The sequence below is a fragment of the Canis lupus genome, chromosome 2 (assembly GCF_003254725.2).
Source record: "Canis lupus dingo isolate Sandy chromosome 2, ASM325472v2, whole genome shotgun sequence".
NCBI classification, from domain to species: Eukaryota; Metazoa; Chordata; class Mammalia; order Carnivora; family Canidae; genus Canis; species Canis lupus.
In genome coordinates, this window is record NC_064244.1 from 54,985,441 (window position 1) to 55,004,113 (window position 18,673).

Genomic DNA, 18,673 nt, shown 5'->3' on the forward strand with positions numbered 1-18,673 from the left:
GCTTCCGGACTTCGGGCGGAAGCCGCGGTGCGTCACTTCCGGCCTCCCTCTAGCTGCCATCTTGCGTCCCCGCGTGTGTGCGCCTAACCTCAGCTGGTCCGCCTGAGACCCCCCGAGCGCCAACCCTAGTCCCCCGCGCGGTCCCATTTGCGCTCCAACAAGGTACAAAAAGGCTCTGGACGCCGGCGTGGGAGGAGGACGGGAACGGGGGCGGGAAGTGCCCGGAAGGAGCGAGACAGGGAGGGACAGGGCTGAGGAGAGCAAGGCGATGCGACGGACGGGCGCCCCCGCTCAGGCTGACTCTCGGGGGCGAGGGCGAGCCAGGGGCGGCTGCCCTGGGGGCGAGGCGACGCCGTCTCTTCCTCCACCTCGCGGCGGGACCCGAGGACAGGAGCCTCAGGTACCGCGAGGCTTTGCGGACAGTGGCCGGGCCGGGCCGGGCCGGGGAGGCCCTGGCTGGGCCGGGGCCGGGGCGGGGGCGGGGCGGGGGGGAGGGGCTGGGGCTGCTGGCTGCGCGGGGGGCGGGGCCGGGGGCCGCGCGGGGGGCGGGGCCGTGCGAGGGGGCGGGGCCGGGGGCCGCGCGGGGGGCGGGGCCTGCGGGGGCGGGGCCGGGGAGCTCGGCGGGGGCTCCACGGAGCCCCGCGGGGTGCCCTGGGAAGTCAGGCCTCGGCCTGTTCAGGACTCCTTTTTTTTTTTTTCCTTCTTCTTTTTCCCCTCCCCCGATGGTGTCTTGGGAAATAACGAGCGTGGAATGCTAGAGTGAACCAGACGCTTCCTCGCTGAGGGTTTCCTGTTTTTCTAGATGAAAGAAACTATCATGAACCAGGAGAAACTCGCCAAATTGCAAGCACAAGTGCGCATTGGTGGGAAAGTAAGTTTTAATAGTTTCTCGGGGTTTGTTTGTTTGTTGTTTTTTTAAGTTTTAATGTTTGGGGGGCCTTTGGGGGACTTGCTCTTTTTTTTTTTTTTTTTTTTTTTTTAGGTTTTGTATTTGCTTTCCTTGCATCGTTGGCTTGTCACCGTCTCTAGAGGGCATTTCAGGGCATTTCGTGGAGCCAGCAGGGCGAGGGCGGGGGAGGGGAGGAAGCGGGGTTACACGGTGCACGAGGGAGCGTGTCCGTGGGACATGCGGTGCACGAGGGAGCGTGTCCGTGGGACATGCGTGTGTTCAGTGAAAAGAAAAGGAGTCCGGATGGAAAGAGCACTTATCGCTCCCGGGTAAAATGTGTCTTCAGTGTCGGTGTCTCGGTAGAACGATCGTGTTTCCTTAGTGAGAAGATGTATCATTGGGGTCAGGCAATCCTTGTGGCTCTCACACTCTCGTTTTGGCCCGAAGTTTGTATACCTTCGGTGCTTTGCTTTTTTATTTATTTATTTTTTATTTTTTTAGATGCAGTAAGTCGGGACTTGAGTTCCACTTATCTTTTAAATTGTAGTTTGTAACACAAGCCTCTGGGTGATAATTGTCCTTAATAGAGGTTTGTGTCTCTTTCAAGTTAAGGCCTTCCTATCGTGCCTTCTTACCTAAACGCAATCCAGAGTAGTTGGGCATTTTCTAGGACATTTTGGAAGATAACCTTTTGCTAAAGGTATGTCACAGATTTTAAGGGCAGTGACTGTGGATCTGAAAATAATTACCTAAGCAACTAACCCTTCCATTTTGACTTTGTAAATGTGCTAAAACTGAGAGAATGAGAGTATTTGGTAGGTTTTTAGGTAAGTTTTTGGGTAATTGATTTTTCCTGCTGGATACTGATCCAAGGGTATACTTTTTTGTAGTTGGGACTTTTTAGATTGTTTTCTGAGTAATTTACCTAACTCAGAAGCCCCCCCCTCCCCCACGGAGATGTACTTGGTTGTATTTTGCGTTGTGTTAGCACATTCCTAGTGTTTAACAGGGTGTGGTAGCCTGTTGGAACAGAGCAGGTCTTCAGCTTGGTAAAACTTGTAAAGCTTTCCTGGGACAAGGTTATTACCTATTAGTTTTTTCCAATTTTAAGCATTTGCCTTCAAGGAAAGTCTTCTGTGAAATAGTCAAAAGTTGCACATAGGCCTAAATGATGAGAGGTGCAGCTGTGAAATTACAGACCGCCAACAATGAATGTATCCTGATCTTTTCCCTTTCCTGAAGCCAGTAGTCTTCAGGATCTGCACCTGCCCATTAACAAGTAGTAGGTGTTGCTTTTTTCTTAGCAATTGTTAAGAGCTGGGTGTGGCCCTCAGGTCCCAGAAAAACTCGTTATATTCTTTGTGGGTCAGTGTTTGGATGTTCTTGTATTAGGGTTTTTAACTATCTCTTAGTACAGGTTTCACAAGAAATAATCTGAATAATGTGTTTGTGTGCTTTCTTTCTGTTGTTACTCTGATCATCCCTCTTTAGCTGTGAGAAACATTCTAGGGCAAGGGAAGTCTAGGTTTTTTAGATTCTTAAGGTTGATGTGAGATTGAACTTCAGTTAGTATAGGAAATGCTTATGTCATTGTAATATGGAAATAACTTCTTTACCTTTTAAGAAATATCTTTATTATTCGATGTGAAATTCGGTGAGTTAGTTTTGCTTTAGAGAAATCTGTTAGGTACTTTCAGATAAATGGTATAAAAGAACGTTATTCATTATCCGATCAGAGCATTGATAGTAAATTATATGAGTAAAAATTAAACTCTACGGATATGAAGTGTGTGGAATCTACAGGAGGTGTGTTTGTTTTTTAGAATCTTATAGTAGTTGTTTAGAATGTCTGTTAGAATTCTTTGCCAGATACCTACATGACCACGTGAAAGTGATTTTTATTCTGGAAGGTTTTGGGGAGGGTTGGTAGCCAGTATTTTTTGTAGCTATTGATATTTTGTTCAGTTCAGTTATCATTTACTTAAACCATTAACTGTACTCATTTCTGGGAATATGGAATTTAAGAAATTTATGGTCCCTAAGGGGATTTTAACGCTAGTAGGGGAGATAGTTATCCTTTTTTTTTAAAGTGTGTTTTGTTTTGTTTTTAAAGTCTGTTTTTCATAGTGGAATATACATAGTGTAGTAGAAGCCTTTCAAAATACAGAGATGGGAATGATTTTGCTTGGGGACGGTTTATTGCAAAGTTTAGGGAAGGCACAAAAGAGGCAGTGATTTGAACAGGGTTTTAAAGGACAAATAGGAATTGGTATGGGGGTTGGGGTATATTGAGATATGTGGGTGGTAACGTTTCCATAAAGAGCTTTATGTATCATGTAAAGGGCTTAATCTATACATATATAAAAGAGTTCTTGAGAGTATTTATTAAAGAATGTTAATCAGAAATTGAGAGTCACATTTGCCTACTTTTGAAGGTTTATAGGATATGTTTGAGGAGGAGGAGATTGGAGACTTGTCTATAAGTACAAGGGGCTACAAGTTTTCTTGAAGCCTGTATTTATTCCTTCACCAAGTTACTAAGTGCCTTCAGTGAGCCAGACACTGTTCTCAGTATCGTTCAGAGCAGTAAACAGAATGGAAGCTCTTAAGAAGGTTACATTCTATCTAGCGGAGAGAGACAATAAAATACATTTATCTCGTATAGTAGTATTTATTATGAAGAAAAATAAAGCTGGATAGATGAAAGATGGTGACTGTAAAATTTGCTTTTTTACATCGAGTGGTGGGAAAGACCCCTGATAAGATGAAATAAGACCAGAGCTCTGTAGTAAGGGAGGGAACCAATGCAGATAGTAGGGGAAGAAAGGAACAGTATGTGCAAAGCTTCTTTTTTGGCCTATTGAAGGAACTGTGAGTTTTATTTGGCTAAAGATGAGAATGTGTGATAGGAGATGTGGTCAAAAACAGCCTAGTAGGGGCAGGGCAGATCATGTAAAGGACTTGTGGGTTAAGATTTTACTCTTAGGTATTATAGAAGTCTGTATATAGACTCCTTTGGATGTGTCCATATACTGTCGTGCCCGTGAATATTAATGGATGTTGATTTTTCATTAATTAAAAACAAAAGATTAATAGTTTTGGACCTGGAACTTCTAGTTGAGGCTTAATTTAGGTTGATACATGCCACCTCTTTGATGACTTCTAGAGCAGATATTCTAAAAAGTAGCACTGGGAAAAAGTCATTCTTTTATATATGACAAAATTAGAAGCTTAGAAGTTATTAAGGATTTCTAGACGATTCCTTTGTTAACCTTCTTTAGGCTTCCGTCATTGCCTACTTGCTGCCTAGAAGTTTGTGATTATGGTAATTTTCTTAAACAGATCCAAAGATCAGGAAGGAATTACAAACTTTCTTTTTGAAAATGTCTGTCGTATGGTATATATGTGTGCTGTTTTCTTTTCTCCTCGCTCTAGGGAACTGCTCGCCGAAAGAAGAAGGTGGTTCATAGAACAGCTACAGCAGATGATAAAAAACTTCAGTTCTCCTTAAAGAAGTTAGGGGTAAACAATATCTCTGGTATTGAAGAAGTAAGTGTCAAATTTTATTTCTTTATAAAACAAGATGTCATGGGCAGCCCAGGGTGGCTCAGCAGTTTAGCACCACCTTCAGCTCAGGGCGTGATCCTGGAGTCCCAGGATCTAGTCCCACGTCAGGCTCCCTGCATGGAACCTGCTTTTCCCTCTGTGTCTCTGCCTCTCTCTCTCTCTCTCTGTCTCTCATGAATAAATAAAATCTTTTAAAAAAAAAAAAAAATGATGTCGTTGGGAAAAGCTTTTAATGGTTATACATTAAGTTTTTTTTTTTTTTTCCAATCCTATCAGAGAATTTCATATCCCTCTAAAGTAGGTTTCCACTCCACTAGTGAATATTAGGGAAATTGCTAAATCTGAAAGCAATTAGAGTGCACTTCTCATTCTAGACAAAATATAACCTGTGCTTCACTGTGAGGTAGTAGATTAGTTATCCAGTCCTCAGCTTTTTCTTAATAGAATGTTTGGTTTTTGAAAAATTTTGGTGGATGTTGCTAATCAAATTTTTTTTTTCTTTGTAGGTGAATATGTTCACAAACCAAGGAACAGTGATCCATTTTAACAACCCTAAAGTTCAGGCATCGCTGGCAGCGAACACTTTCACCATTACAGGCCATGCTGAGACAAAGCAGCTGACAGAAATGCTACCCAGTATCTTAAACCAGCTTGGTGCAGACAGTCTGACTAGTTTAAGAAGACTGGCTGAAGCTCTGCCCAAACAATGTAAGTTTCCAGTAGTGGTTTTGCCCAGGATTACTGAGTTATCAGTAAATTTCTAAGATCTCAAGTAGATATGAATATCTCTACATTTGGAAATGCCAGTTTTCCTCTAAAAAGTAACAATTTTTACGATGACTTTTTTTTAACCCATTCATATGAGAGCACAAGCATGAGTTGAGATGGGGGAGGGAGAGGGAGAAGTAGATCCCCCCCAGCTGAGCAGGGAGGACCCCAGGATTGTGACTCCTGCCGAAGGCAGCGGCAAACCAACTGAGCCACCCAGGCACCCCTTACAATGACTTCTAAGCAGGTGTTCTTAGTGTGTTCAATAAGTTAACTAATATGCTGTGATCATTATACTGGATTCAGTGTAATATTTGTTTTCTCCTATGGATTAGAGATCTAAAATTTTTACTTTTACCAGCTGGAAATGATGAATATATTAATTTTTTGTTTTTTTTGATAAGTGATAGTTTAGAATTCATTAAGATACATTATAACTTGTCAAATTTTTTAGTCATATTTACAGCTGGTAAATTACCATTACTGGTATTACCAGTAATGTTTAAGAATTGGACTGGCATTATTTGGGTATTTTTAATACAAGGATTTTGATCAGGGCAGAAAATCCTGTTGTTCAGTAAGTGCATTGAGAGATGTAGCTACTTTATGCTGTGGTCCTCTATTTAAAATTTTGAAGAATGGCAATGTAGAAGCAAGACAGGTTTATTATATGGTCTGTTATTTAGTCATCCATGTTTTTCTAGGCATTCACTCTTTCTCCTTTAATGTTTTATATAGACATAGTTTTGGGGGGTTTTTTTTTTTTTTTTGTTTTTTTGTTTTTGGTGTTTGTGTGTCACACTGAGAGGCATAAGAAATTCTAGGTAAGTCAAAGGCCTTCAGGGCTAAAATAGGCTTTGGAAGTATCCCATTGAAAATCTGAAGGGGGGATGCCTGGGTGGCTCAGCAGTTGAGCGTCTGCCTTTGGCTTGGCGTGATCCCAGAGTCCTGTGTCAGGTTTCCTGCAGGAAGCCTACTTCTCCCTCTGCCTGTTTTTCTCGTGAATAAATAAATAAAATCTTAAAAAAAAAATCTGATAGTGCTAGTACTGTGAACTCTCAACTCCCAAGAATAGTTTACTTTGTTGTGTATTAAAAAGAAGGTGGAGGGGCACCTGGGTGGCTCAGTCAGTTAACCATCTCTCTGCCTTTGGCTAGGGTCATGATTTCAGGGTCCTGGGATTGAGCCTAGCATCCTGTTCCCTGCTCAGCAGGGAGTCTGCCTCTCCCTCTACATCTCCCTCTCCCCTCCCCCTGGCTTGTGCTCTTTCTCCTCCCCCCACCCCCAGTATTAATAGTCTTTTCTTAAGAAAATGGCACTTAATTTTTTGATGAAAGTATTTTGTTATATGCCGTGCACAAAACAACAATATTTGAGAAAACAGTCTCTTAATTTTTGCCTGCCTAGGGAAACTTTACCATAATTTGCTATGTGGATTTACTTGTACCTTGGGGGTACTCTATTTTTATACCACCTCAGGACCTGTGGTGGGCCAGAGGGATTGAAAAGATGGGCATGGAATTTGTTTTGTTGGCTGTTAATAGCATTCTGATTCATTTGTAGACCTTAGGCTACCATGTTGTTATTAGTACTTAGGATGAAATCTTAAATGTCACTGTTGTCATATGAACATAAGTTGTAACATTTGACTTTTCATCTGGTCTTTTGGTTAATGTTTATCACAGACTTAACAAATGTGTAATGTGTACATTTCCCTTTCACAGCCGTGGATGGAAAAGCACCACTTGCTACCGGAGAGGATGATGATGATGAAGTTCCAGGTAGGAACCTTTATTTACAGTTAAACTAAAGAATCTTAACAAGGGAGAGTAACAAATCTTTTTACTGCCGGAAAGACTATCTTGGAGGAAGGGGTTATAAGGTAAAGGACAGGAAAGGAACACAGGAACCTTGCTCAGAATGGAAATAATAATGCAATGTTTTTTAACTAGGAGTTATGTTTATAGACTTGGCTTTTTCTGATTGGGTTCCCAAGAAGGTGTAAGTATCTAACTTCCAATATTGAATAAATAAGTATGTATATTGTCACATAAGTAGAATAACTGGTAGATGATGAATGACCTCTGTTTCCTACTTGAGATCAATAAATTTATGAGAAGGCATGGAGAAATTCAGATGTCTTAAGGAATGGTACAATCCTCCTTTATAAAATTGGGAAAACTCTTGGCAATCAGGAGGCATTTTTCTATATTAGCTGGTATTTGATAATTTGTTTTGTTGCAAGATACGCTTATTGAGCAGTAGAATCCCTAGACTGAAATGTTTCAGTATTGCATAGACAGGTGTCCTTTAGGAATCCTGGAAAGCTTCACATTGTTTGTGATGGTATTCTTTGGTTCTGACCCCCATATTAACTAATTGTATTAACATTGCTTAGTTCTTTGGGTGAAATGGAACCAGAGAGGGTATGTACGTACTTCTTAAGCACAGTATTTATGTCATAAGCAGATTAATGTGAATTTCCCTCTTTCCCTTGTCTTAATTACATGCCAAAATCTACACTTGAAAATGTGCCAAATGGGTAGTAGTCTCATTGGAAATAAAGTATTTATTTTTATTTATTTATTTTTTTTGAAATAAAGTATTTAAATTTAAATGTATATCCTGATTTAACTGTAGGATATATTTTGAAAGCGTTTTTTAAACTTGATTTGTAGATTTGGGTTTTTTTTCAGTTTTTTTTTTTTTTTTTCTTTTTCTAGATCTTGTGGAGAATTTTGATGAAGCTTCCAAGAATGAAGCAAACTGAATTGAGTCAACTTCTGAAGAAGATAAAACTTGAAGAAGTTACTGGGAGCTGCTATTTTATATTATGACTGCTTTTTAAAATTTTGTTCATGGATCTGATAAAATCTAGATCTCTAATATTTTTAAGCCCAAGCCCCTTGGACACTGCAGCTCTTTTCAGTTTTTGCTTATACACAATTCATTCTTTGCAGCTAATTAAGCTGAAGAAGCCTGGGAATAAAGTTTGAAACAAGGTTAATAAAGTTCTTTGCCTAGGATACGGTTTTATTTTTTTATTTCATTGACACTGATTTGTACACAGAAACAAGGTTGTTTATAGAAAGCTAATCATGGCATGTAATCTGGCTGATAATCTTTGATGAAATTTGATTAAAGATTTTAAATGGCCGTCTAACGTAACAAAGGTGGTCCATAGTTTTCATGTTTTAAAACTTTTGTTCAATCCTCAGGGCTACAGTGATTTATGTAATAAGTTCAGTTATAAAGAATGGTATATTCCTTAGTAGGTGAGCAAGTTTTTTTCTCTTAATATTGTCTATATTGTAAGTACATACTAAGTGCCTTTAACATATTATTGCACTTAATTATCTCGTTTAATCGTCCATCTGAAGTAGGAATTAGTAGCTTCATTTTCTACTTGTAACCCAAGTTTATTTTTAAAAAGTGAAAGTTAATCAAATTAACTCCCTTCCTTGTAGGATATTCTCTAAGGCACCTGAAAAAAAAGTAGTGTTTGTAGGGGGAATGTTACCTCGTCTTAAACTTTAATAAGGCTACTTTTTTCTCTTTAAAGAAAAATCTGCTTTTTAAGATAATACAGTAAAGTTTACATATACAGGTGTAAGAAACTTAACACATAATACTCGTGCCTGCACCTCTATCAGGATACAGAATGGTTCCATCATCCCAGATTATAAGACTACTTAAAATTGTATTAGCAATCATAATGTTGAAGTAACTTAAAAATTTACAAACTGGCAATTAAAATAAATGTCATCTGCATCAAGGCCAAATAAGCTGTCTTAGTTTCTACTTGCAGCAATAAGAATTCATTTTTAATTTACATAACAATTTGCAACTACTTTATGAGGATACCACGCAGCTATATCTAAAAGTCACTGTAGGTCAACTACCAAAAATGAAATACTTGTATAAATAGTATCTGCATTCTTTAACTCAGAAGATGTGTATCTGCATGTTAAAGTACACTGCTACAGTAACAAGGACCTCAGTCCATGGTTCACAAGATTACAAGGAAGTAGTACATGTTTCCAGACTCCTGTCACGGCCTCTGCTACACGTTCACTCTAGGTCCCAGGCTAATGGGCGGCCTCTATCCGGAACACTCTGCTTCCTGGCGGAGAAGGTGGTGGATCGTTTGGTCGCTTGTAGAGCTGTTAGAAATGTCCCTTGTATGGAACTGCCCAAATGGAGTGGCTGAAGGAGCCAGAGATTGGGAACGCCTGGAGTGGGGCCTCGGGTTCACGTTTCTCATCAGCTCCCGGCTGATTCTGATACTGAGGTCCCCTGGTCATCCTTTGAGGAAGTGAGATTTTTAAGTTCCAGGTTGTTCTCAACTCCTCCCAAGATATTGGAGTGAAAACTGCAGGCTGACCCGGGCGTGTGCAGAGCGCCACTCTGTCCTCCCAGGCGTTTGCCCTAATCTGTACAGGATGGCGCTAGAGAAGTGCAGGAGACTTCCCAGCTGGGCCCATGCAGGGCAACTTCTGGCAGATGCTGGCCAGGCTTAATCCTGTTTGCCTGTACGCGGTTTCTGACAATCAGGAGAAACGTCTATTCTTTGGTCCATTTTTAAAATGGTGCGTGTTAGTGGCTATAGAGTAATAAAGGCTTTTCTTGGAATACCTTCAATGTGATAAACAAGGTCATGCTGCAGTCACAAAGGACTTAAGATTTTCGTTGCTACAGAGATTTGTTTGACACACTTGATGTTTGTGGTTTGCTTGCGGTTGGGCTCCACTCTACTCCAGGAGTAGCATCTAATCTGAACATTGCTAGTCTCAGCAAAGGGAGAAGAGGGCAGACGACCAGCTGGCTCTGCACTTAGCGTTGGGAAGTGATGATTTCGTTAGAGAAAGTCAGGTACGTAGTCCAGTCTGATGGCCGTGAGGACTGAGGAAATCCAATACTCCCTCAGCGCAGGACAGCACGTACTTGTGAGCAATACTACAACGAACCCACAGCCTTACAGTCTTCCTTTAATTGACACAATCCCTGTGGCTCTTGTATGCTAAGCTCTACCACTTGTTTTATTTTCTTAAAGATTTTATTTATTTGAGAAAGCATGAGCAGGGGGGAAGGGGGAGGCAGAGACAGAAGCAGACCCCACTGAGCTGGGAGCCCAAGGCGGAGCTCCATCCCAGGACCCTGGGATCATGACCTGAACCAGAGGCAGACGCTTCACCGACTGAGCCCCCAGGTGCCCTGTATCACTTGTTTTATATATAATCACTTTGGCTGTCATAATAATTCCCCCAAAAGAGCCGCCTTGTAGAGACAAGGAAACCATCTTCAAGAGGTCTCAGGTCAACACAGCCTGTTGTGTGGCAGCATGAGATTCAAACCTAGGTTTGATCTTTTGACCTCAAGAATTCTAAGCCCTGGGAGACTAGAGGGGCAGATGATTCTCATCTGGTTGATCATTTGGATGCTGTCACCACATGCTGGCTGTGGTCCACTACTCTTAAGACTAGCCCTGGGCCAAACCACCTTTCAGCTGAATCTGAACCAGAGCTATGCTAATGAAGAGATCAATATCAAATTTTGATCTGAAAATTCTTAGGATTAATGCCTTTTATTTATTGAAATAATAGACCTAGAGTACACTTACGTCATACCCGTAATAATCCTGCGGTGCACAGGACAGAAAACTACATTCTAAAATTTGGAAGCAAGTTTAGAAATGGGCTGAAGGTCACTAAAGGTTGGGTCTGATTTCTACTAATCATACTTTTCTCCATTACATAACACTGGATTCATGCTTCAGGAGGCTCCTCTCCCCTCCAATAAGACACATATGTCAAAAAAAATTTTTTTGGAGTGAGGTCTTAAGGTAACTAATAACAGTTTTTAGCTTTTCCAAAACAATGATTAGAAAAGCCTTCTATTCACATAAATTTTCATCACTCCAATCAGCACGGTCTTGAATGCCATTCCTGCAGCGAGTTCTGGGAATGCAGGCACAGTCAGCAAAGAAAACAGTATCACATCTCCGGCCTGAACACTGTGAGCACTGTAAAACTAGACAATTCTGTTTATTTTTAAAACCTAGCTGTTAAAATGTCAAGGTGGACTGGAAAAGATGCTATTGGAAAAGAAATAGCCCTTTGGATCGTGAAAATATTAGTGAACACCGTCCAAGGGGGAAAATCACAGATGTTTATTAAAGATTCTGCATGTTTGGGTGAAAGGGTTTGTACTTGGAAAAGCCAAGAAGAGTACAACCTCTCTCCATCAGTCTGAAAATAAATACGCTGACACACTACGTAAATAAGGAAGGGTCCGTATGAGTTTGCATGTTCAATAAGCAGGGAAGAGAGCCAGGATTCGCTAACTGGCAGTTAGCAAGGAGACAGGGATTTGTTTATACTTGTAGCCTTTTGTTATTAACACACCGTTAGGTAACAGGCAACGCCTGGGAAGCCTTTCCCTGCTTACCTTCCGCAAGGACCAGATGGAAGGTAGGAAATGATGTGGTGAGTGTGCAATAGCTCCGCAAAGTCTTTTACATAGTGACTGGGCCATGAAGTATTGGAACTGTATCCGCCAGCACGGGCCTAGCATAATCCAGCCTCGCAGATTATAAAGGTACGAGGGCTGCTGCTGGGTTAACCGTGAGGAGCCCCGCGGGAGGCAGAGAGGAGAGCGCCGGAGGAGGAGCGAGGAAGCACCAGAGGTTAAATAAACAACAACAAAAATCTTTGAGAGCCAGACCGTTCAGTAGACTCTTCTTTGATCTTTACCAAAATTTCCAAAGAAATCCAAAAGAAATTTGATATCAGACAAGAGTCGCCCACCAAGATTAGTTCCGTTGTTAAGCTTTGCAAACCTGACTCTATCTGCTTCTTACCCAGAGAACTCGCCTACTTTAAATATCCAAACTACTGGAAAGGATAGAATTGCTTAGTCACAAATGTAAATATCCTCAGGAAGGTTTCTAAGAATAAAATTAATTTATGTAGTTGGAATGTAAGGGTATCGACTCCAAGAACTCACTAGAACATCGACTAGAGGCACATGAGTGGCTCAGTCGGTTGGGCATCTGACTCTTGGTTTCGGGTCAGGTCAGGAGGAGTCGGCTGGTCTCCCCTTCCCTCTGCTTCTCCCACTGCTGTGCGCTCTCTCTCTCTTAAACGAATAAATAAATCTTTAAAAAAAAAATCAGTTAAGCGGGGTGCCTCGGTGGTTCAGTCAATTAAGTGTCTGACTCTTGATTTCGGCTCAGGTCATGATCTCAGGGTGGTGAGACCCTCACTCAGTGGGGAATCTGACTGAGATTCTCTCTTTCTCTCTGCCCCTACTGCTCCCGCTGCTCTTGCGTACTCTCTCTCCCTCTCTCTACTCTTCCTCAATAAATAAATAAATAAACAAAGAAACAAACAAATAAATAAATAAAATATTTTTATTCTTTAAAGATTTATTTATGAGAGAGAGAGAGAGAGGCAGAGACACCAGCAGAGGGAAAAGCAGGCTCCATGCAGGGAGCCTGATGCGGGACTTGATCCCGGGATCCTGGGGTCATGCCCTGGGTGAAGGCAGGCACTAAACCACTGAGCCACCCAGGGATCCCCAAATAAAATCTAAAAAAAAAAAAAAAAAAAAAAAAAAAACTTTCAATCAATCCAAAGCAATTTGGAGAAAGAATAATAAAGCTGGAAGCATCACAACCCCAGATTTCAAGATATACTACAGAGCTATAGTAATGAAAACAGTGTGGTACTGACACAAAAATAGACACATAGATGAATGGAACAGAACAGAGAGCCCAGAAATAAGCCCGCGCTCACAGTCAATCCACAACGAAGGAAGCGAGAATGTACAACGGGGAGAAGACAGTCTCCTCCCGACACGGTGCTGGGAAAACTGACAGCTACGTGCAAAGCAATGAAGCTAGACCACTTTGTTTTTACACCATGTGCAAAAATAAACTCAAAATGGATGAAAGGCCTAATTTTGAGACTGAAACCATAACACTCCTGGGGGGAAACATGGGTAGTAATTTCTTTGACGTGGGGCAGAGAATCGTTTCTCTAGATGTGTCTTCTGAGGCAGGGGAAACAAAAGCAAAAAGGATGTGGAGAAAACCGGAACTCTTGTGCAATTTTGGTGGAAATATAAGTTAGTGCACACACTGTGGAAAACCGTATGGGGGTTCCTCAAAAAGATAAAGTAAAACATAGAAATACCATGCGATCCACTCATTCCCCTGCTGAATACTTACCCGAAGAAAACGAAAACACTAATTCAAAAGAGATACGTGCCCCCCAGGCTGTAGCAGCGCTCTTTCCAAGAGCCCAGGTGTGGGAGCAGCACGTGGCCGTGCACGGGTGGATGGACGAGCACCGTGCGGCACACGCACGCACACTGTGGCGTAGCGGCCACGGAAGACACTGGGACCCTGCCGTGGTAACACCCGGATGGCCGAAAGGGCCTCACGCAGAGTGAGGTTAGGCAGCGCAAGACAAATACCATATGATTTCACTTACATGTGGAATCTAAAACACAAAACAAATGGGTAAACAAACAAAAAGCAGAAACAGACCCAAAAATACCGAGAACAAACTGATGGGAATTAGGAGGATGGCTGGGGGTGGTGTGGGGGGGGCAGGCTCTTCCTTAGGGGATGAGTAGGCCCCGCGTGGACGGCCCCGCAGGGGGAGAATAGTCAGGTCTTGCGAGGGCCTTGCGTGGTAGCAGATGGTGGCAGCCGTCGCGGTGAGCCTTGTGCAACCTGCGGAGTGGCCCAGTCACTAGGCCACATGCCAGAAACTAATGTGACGCCGTGTGTCAAGTATACCTCGACACAAAACTCCTGGCCAAACAGGACCCCCTGGGTTACCGTATGGGTAAGGAGCAGGAACTCGCCCATTCATGGAATTATGTAAAGCAAGGCGTTTTTTCCCCAAAAACATTGTCTTGGATAAATACAAAACATTATTAGTTATTTTTTCATCACATAAATAATATCTGGAAAATTGGATTTCTGTATGGACATAAAAAAAACCCACACATCCATCACATATATTTTTCGTTTTGCCCAATTCATCTGAACAACCTTTGTCACACACTTGTCCACGTTTGTCCCCGTCTTCGGGTCGGGACACTTGAATATCGGGTTTGTGGGAGGCTGCTGGGCGTTTGGCCCGAGCAGGGCAGTGGCCTTGTCTCTAGAAGGGACATTCCTGCATGATAACGTCTGAAATAAAGTTCGTTGCAGGTGACATTGGTTGCGGTGACTGTTCCTTAGCTTGGGCTGTCTGACCCCCGCGGGCCTGCGAGGCAGGGAGGGCGGCGAGCGGGCAGTGAGATCTCCATGCAAGACTCCAAGGGGCCCCAAAGTGTTCCCACTGTGGCTATGGCGAGTCTGGAAGGTTCCCCAGAGAGTATGGCAGGTGGGCCCGCGCCGCCCCTGAAGGTCACGCTCAGATCATGCAACTACCTGCTGCCTCCTGCCCGGGCACTTCCCTCTCCGGGTGCCCGCCGTCCTCCTGCCCGGGCCCGCGGCCTGCTCCTCGCTGCGGGCATTTGGGGGAGCAGGTGCCCGCTGCCGTGCGAGGGGCCCGGGCCGGACGCTCCACCAACAGCTCGGCTGCAGCTCGGCCTCCACCCGGCCGCAGGCCCGCCTCCCCGGGCGCAGTGGGGAGTGGGGAGGAAAGCTTGCTGCTGCCACCTCACCCCATGACACAGGTAAATGGCTCATTGCCTCAGTGCCCTGAACCTACTCCCTCAGCAACGAGCAGCAGTTTGTCGGAATAGTGTGATTTTTTAAATTGTGAGATTTCGAAGTTAAGAAGTAAATAGCCTGCTGACGATGCTTACATCTCAAATATATCTACACCCAAAATAACGGATCTCCAGAAAGTTCTGGTTTGGTATATGGAGTGGTAAACAGGCTGGAAATACTTAATTTTTTTTTTTAACGATTTTATTTAGTTATTCATGAGAGACACAGAGAGAGAGAGAGGCAGAGACACAGGCAGAGGGAGAAGCAGGCTCCCTGCAGGGAGCCCGACGCAGGACTTGATCCCCAGACTGGTGGGATCACGCCCTGGGCCGAAGGCAGACGCTCCACCACTGAGCCACCAGGTGCCACTAGCACCTACCAGTGCTCACAAAATCAACACCCTATCATGTGAATAGTCACATTATTGGTGAAGAAACTTAAGCTCAAAGACTCTCGGTGTCACAGCCACTAAAATGGTAGAAACAGAGATGAGAACTCAATCAGACCTCCAGGCCTCCCTGCCACAACATGAAGCTCCAGAAGATTCTCTCTGCTGGGTCACAAAACCCTGTCAGCTCCGGTTTAAGGAGCGATATTGATCCCATCTCCTGAGATCAATATTAATTTGTCCTTCCCAAGGACTTAGACCCTTTAAAATGTCCTTAATCTTTGATTTAGAAATCCCACTTCTAGGAGGTGCCGGAGTGGCTCAGCCGGTAGAGCACCTGCCTTCAGCTCAGGTCATGACCCCAGGATCCTGGGATCAAGTCCTGCCTCGGGCTCCTTGCTCAGCGGGGAGCCTGCTTCTCCCTCTGCCCCTCCCCCTGCTTGTGCTCTCTCTCACTCTCTCTGTGTCAAATAAATAAATAAAATCTTTAAAAAAACAAAACAAAAGAAATGCCATTTCTAGGACTCTGCCCTAGTCCTATAATAGAATATACAGAACAAAGCTATAGTTGGAAGATTTTTTTTTACATACTGTAATTTATAATAGAAGATAATAAATGCTAAACAATATTAAAACACTTGAGTCACTTTAAATATTAAGTACTTGTTTACTAAAAGTGATTTAAAACACACTCAATTTTATACATGATGAATTCTCAAAAGCATAAAACTATAAAATATAAATATAAACATTATATTTATATTTATATAAATAAATAAATAAAAATAAGAATATTGAGATGAAAAACACAGCTGGAGGAGTTATCCGTAGCTGCCTCTGCGTTGTGGTTCATTTGTTCATCATTCATTCCTTCGGCGAATATTTATGGAAAACTATGTCGGGCATGGTGCCAGACCCTGTAGATGCAACAGTGAATAAGATGGATCAACATAGCCTGTCCTTAGTGAGCTTACAGTCTGGAGAACCTTGGGATTTTTAGCAGGAGGATTTGTGTCAAAATTAAGGGGCACTTTAAAAAAAAATTCGCATAGTTCATGCTTTGTTCGTGAAGATTGGCTCCCTGAGTCTAGGATGGGGTTGCAGCAAAGTAAAAATTTTTGTTAAATCTGTTGATGATTGTAAAACACAGCTAGGATGATTTGTGCATTCTGAGAGATGAGCAGAGGGGCGAATACAAGGTGTGGAGCCGGAGGGCCTGCAGTGGATTGTGAACAGTCTTCTAGAATAGAGGTCTCCAAACTTTTATGATGGTATATCCCTTCAATAACAAAATGAATAAATAAAATGAAATTAGCATTCCCCCATATACAAATCTTTATTTCTAAATCCACATCTGTACTTGTCCACTAATATATTACACGTATTATAAAACACTGTCCAAAATTGAAATTTAAGAAGGGCGAAATTAAATATGTTATAAAAAAATAAAAGGTCTAATATTTGCCCCCTTCCTCTATCCCACCAGATTCTCTTGATCACCCAGTGTGGTTCATTTGGAAATTATCTCTTCATGGGCAGCCCGGAGGGGCTCCGTGGTTTAGCACCGCCTTCGGCCCAGGGTGTGACCCTGGAGACCCGGGATCAAGTCCCACGTCGGGCTCCCTGCATGGAGCCTGCTTCTCCCTCTGCCTGTGTCTCTGCCTCTCTCTCTCTCTCTCTGTGTTTCTCATGAATAAATAGATAAATAAATCTTAAAAAAAAAAAAAAAGAATTTCTCTCTCCACTCTAAAAGATGATGAGGCTGTGAGTGGCAAACGAGAAAGGAAGCTACTTCTAAGAAGTCATTGCTCCTCAGTGTGACAGTCCTGAAAGGGATTCAAAGCGAATGAGGAAACCAATAAAGTGGAATCGACACAGACCGGCGTCATTAGACGGCAATCAGAGCGCCAGGGTGCGCGTCCTTGCCTCAGTGGCTCCCGTGCAGGTGGAAATCCTCCTGCAGGCGTGGGGAGACTTCGTGGGGTCTCGGGCCCTAACCCGCGTCTTCTCTAAGCCAGAAGAGCCAAGAGGAAGGGAGAAGGAACCGCGTGGAGCGAGACCACAGGGCAGCTCACGCAGGCCAGAGGCAGCATCTGGACAAGGCGGGGGCTAGAGCCACGAGCCCAGGGCGCCCCCGCCCCCCCAAGGCCTGCTTCCTGTCTTGCTGCTGATCCTCCATCGGATGCACGTCGGGCCTCCAGGGCGAGGGGGCAGGAGCAGCGCAGGCCCTCGGTTCCTTGCAGGGCTTCAGCCTCCTGCCTGAGCCACCACCTTGCTCCCCAGTGGCACCGCGGGGGGACCGGGAGCACCAGGAGTCACCCATCCCTGTCCCTCGTGACTCGGCGGTGACCGGCTAGGACATTTTGGAGTGTCTGGAGGTAAATCTGCCACCACACCCCTGCCTGTGATCGCGCTTCCCATTTGGAGGCAGTGGGAGGACTGGTTGAGCGCCGCTGTCTACACTGTCTCATCTGTTCCAGAGTCCGTAGCCGAGGCTCGGGATTCGCAGGACCATCTCAGAGCTCAGGAAGCAGGTGCCCAGAGACGTGAACGCCTGTCCAACCATGGGAAGCCAGTCAGCGACAGAGCAAATGGAGCTTAACTTAGCTCATCTCACCTTTCTCAGAGCTCTTACATTTTCCCAAGAACCTATGACTATTTCCTGTAAAAAAAAAAAAAAAAAAAAAATCTGAATTTGTCTTCATTGGGAAGATAATCTGTAACGGTCACAATCAGCACATTCTGAACCATCCAGATAACAACGAGGGAATGGACTGTATGACCAGAATCCTTGTTTTTATCCTTCCGTTCGGCTCTGCCCTTGAACTTAGAGCACATGAAGCTCGGTGGGCTTCCTGGTGTGCTCAGCCCTGAGGCTTTCCGCAGCAGCCGAGCCAGACACGGGGGGAAGGACGGAGTCACCTCAGCACACACGAAATACAGGCACCACAGACTAAAAAGTAACTTGCCCGTAACACCCGTGTCCGCATTTCCGGTAGGTGTGCCTTGGGGTCTCAGTCTCTGGATGTATAAGTTTTTAATTGTCAAATTTTTAAAAAGATTTATTTATTTATGATAGACAGAGAGAGAGAGAGAGAGAGGCAGAGACCCAGACAGAGGGAGAAGCAGGCTCCATGCAGGGAGCCCGACACGGGACTCGATCCCGGGACTCGATCCTGGGACTCCAGGATTGCACCCTGGGCCAAAGGCAGGCACTAAACCACTGAGCCACCCAGGGATCCCCTAATTGTCGAATTTTTAAGAATGTTAGTGGTCAGCATGCCCTGGAGGGTGGTTCGGTTCTGGAGCACGACAGCAATCGATTAGG

At 43.7% G+C, this 18,673-nt stretch overlaps 1 protein-coding gene across 2 annotated transcripts; it reads left to right on the plus strand.

Annotated features, from left to right (window-relative positions):
* Positions 1-5: 5 nt before the first annotated feature.
* Positions 6-8,250, plus strand: BTF3 (basic transcription factor 3). 2 transcript variants are annotated; one of them, XM_025447565.3, is made up of 6 exons: positions 6-162; positions 803-871; positions 4,325-4,438; positions 4,963-5,164; positions 6,949-7,005; positions 7,948-8,250. In XM_025447565.3, the coding sequence occupies exons 2-6, from the start codon at positions 803-805 to the stop codon at positions 7,992-7,994; spliced, it is 489 nt and encodes a 162-aa protein (XP_025303350.1). In that variant the 5' UTR covers positions 6-162; the 3' UTR covers positions 7,995-8,250. The 2 variants fall into 2 exon arrangements, with proteins under 2 accessions (XP_025303350.1, XP_025303349.1); XM_025447564.3 differs by having other exon boundaries at positions 38-400.
* Positions 8,251-18,673: the final 10,423 nt, after the last annotated feature.

Coding starts and splice junctions, on each gene's coding strand:
- BTF3 (XM_025447564.3), top strand. CDS start 269: ATGCGACGGACGGGCGCCCCCGCTCAGGCTGACTCTCGGGGGCGAGGG. Junction 872..4,324: donor AAGTGCGCATTGGTGGGAAA/GTAAGTTTTAAT, acceptor TCCTCGCTCTAG/GGAACTGCTCGCCGAAAGAA. Junction 5,165..6,948: donor TGAAGCTCTGCCCAAACAAT/GTAAGTTTCCAG, acceptor TCCCTTTCACAG/CCGTGGATGGAAAAGCACCA.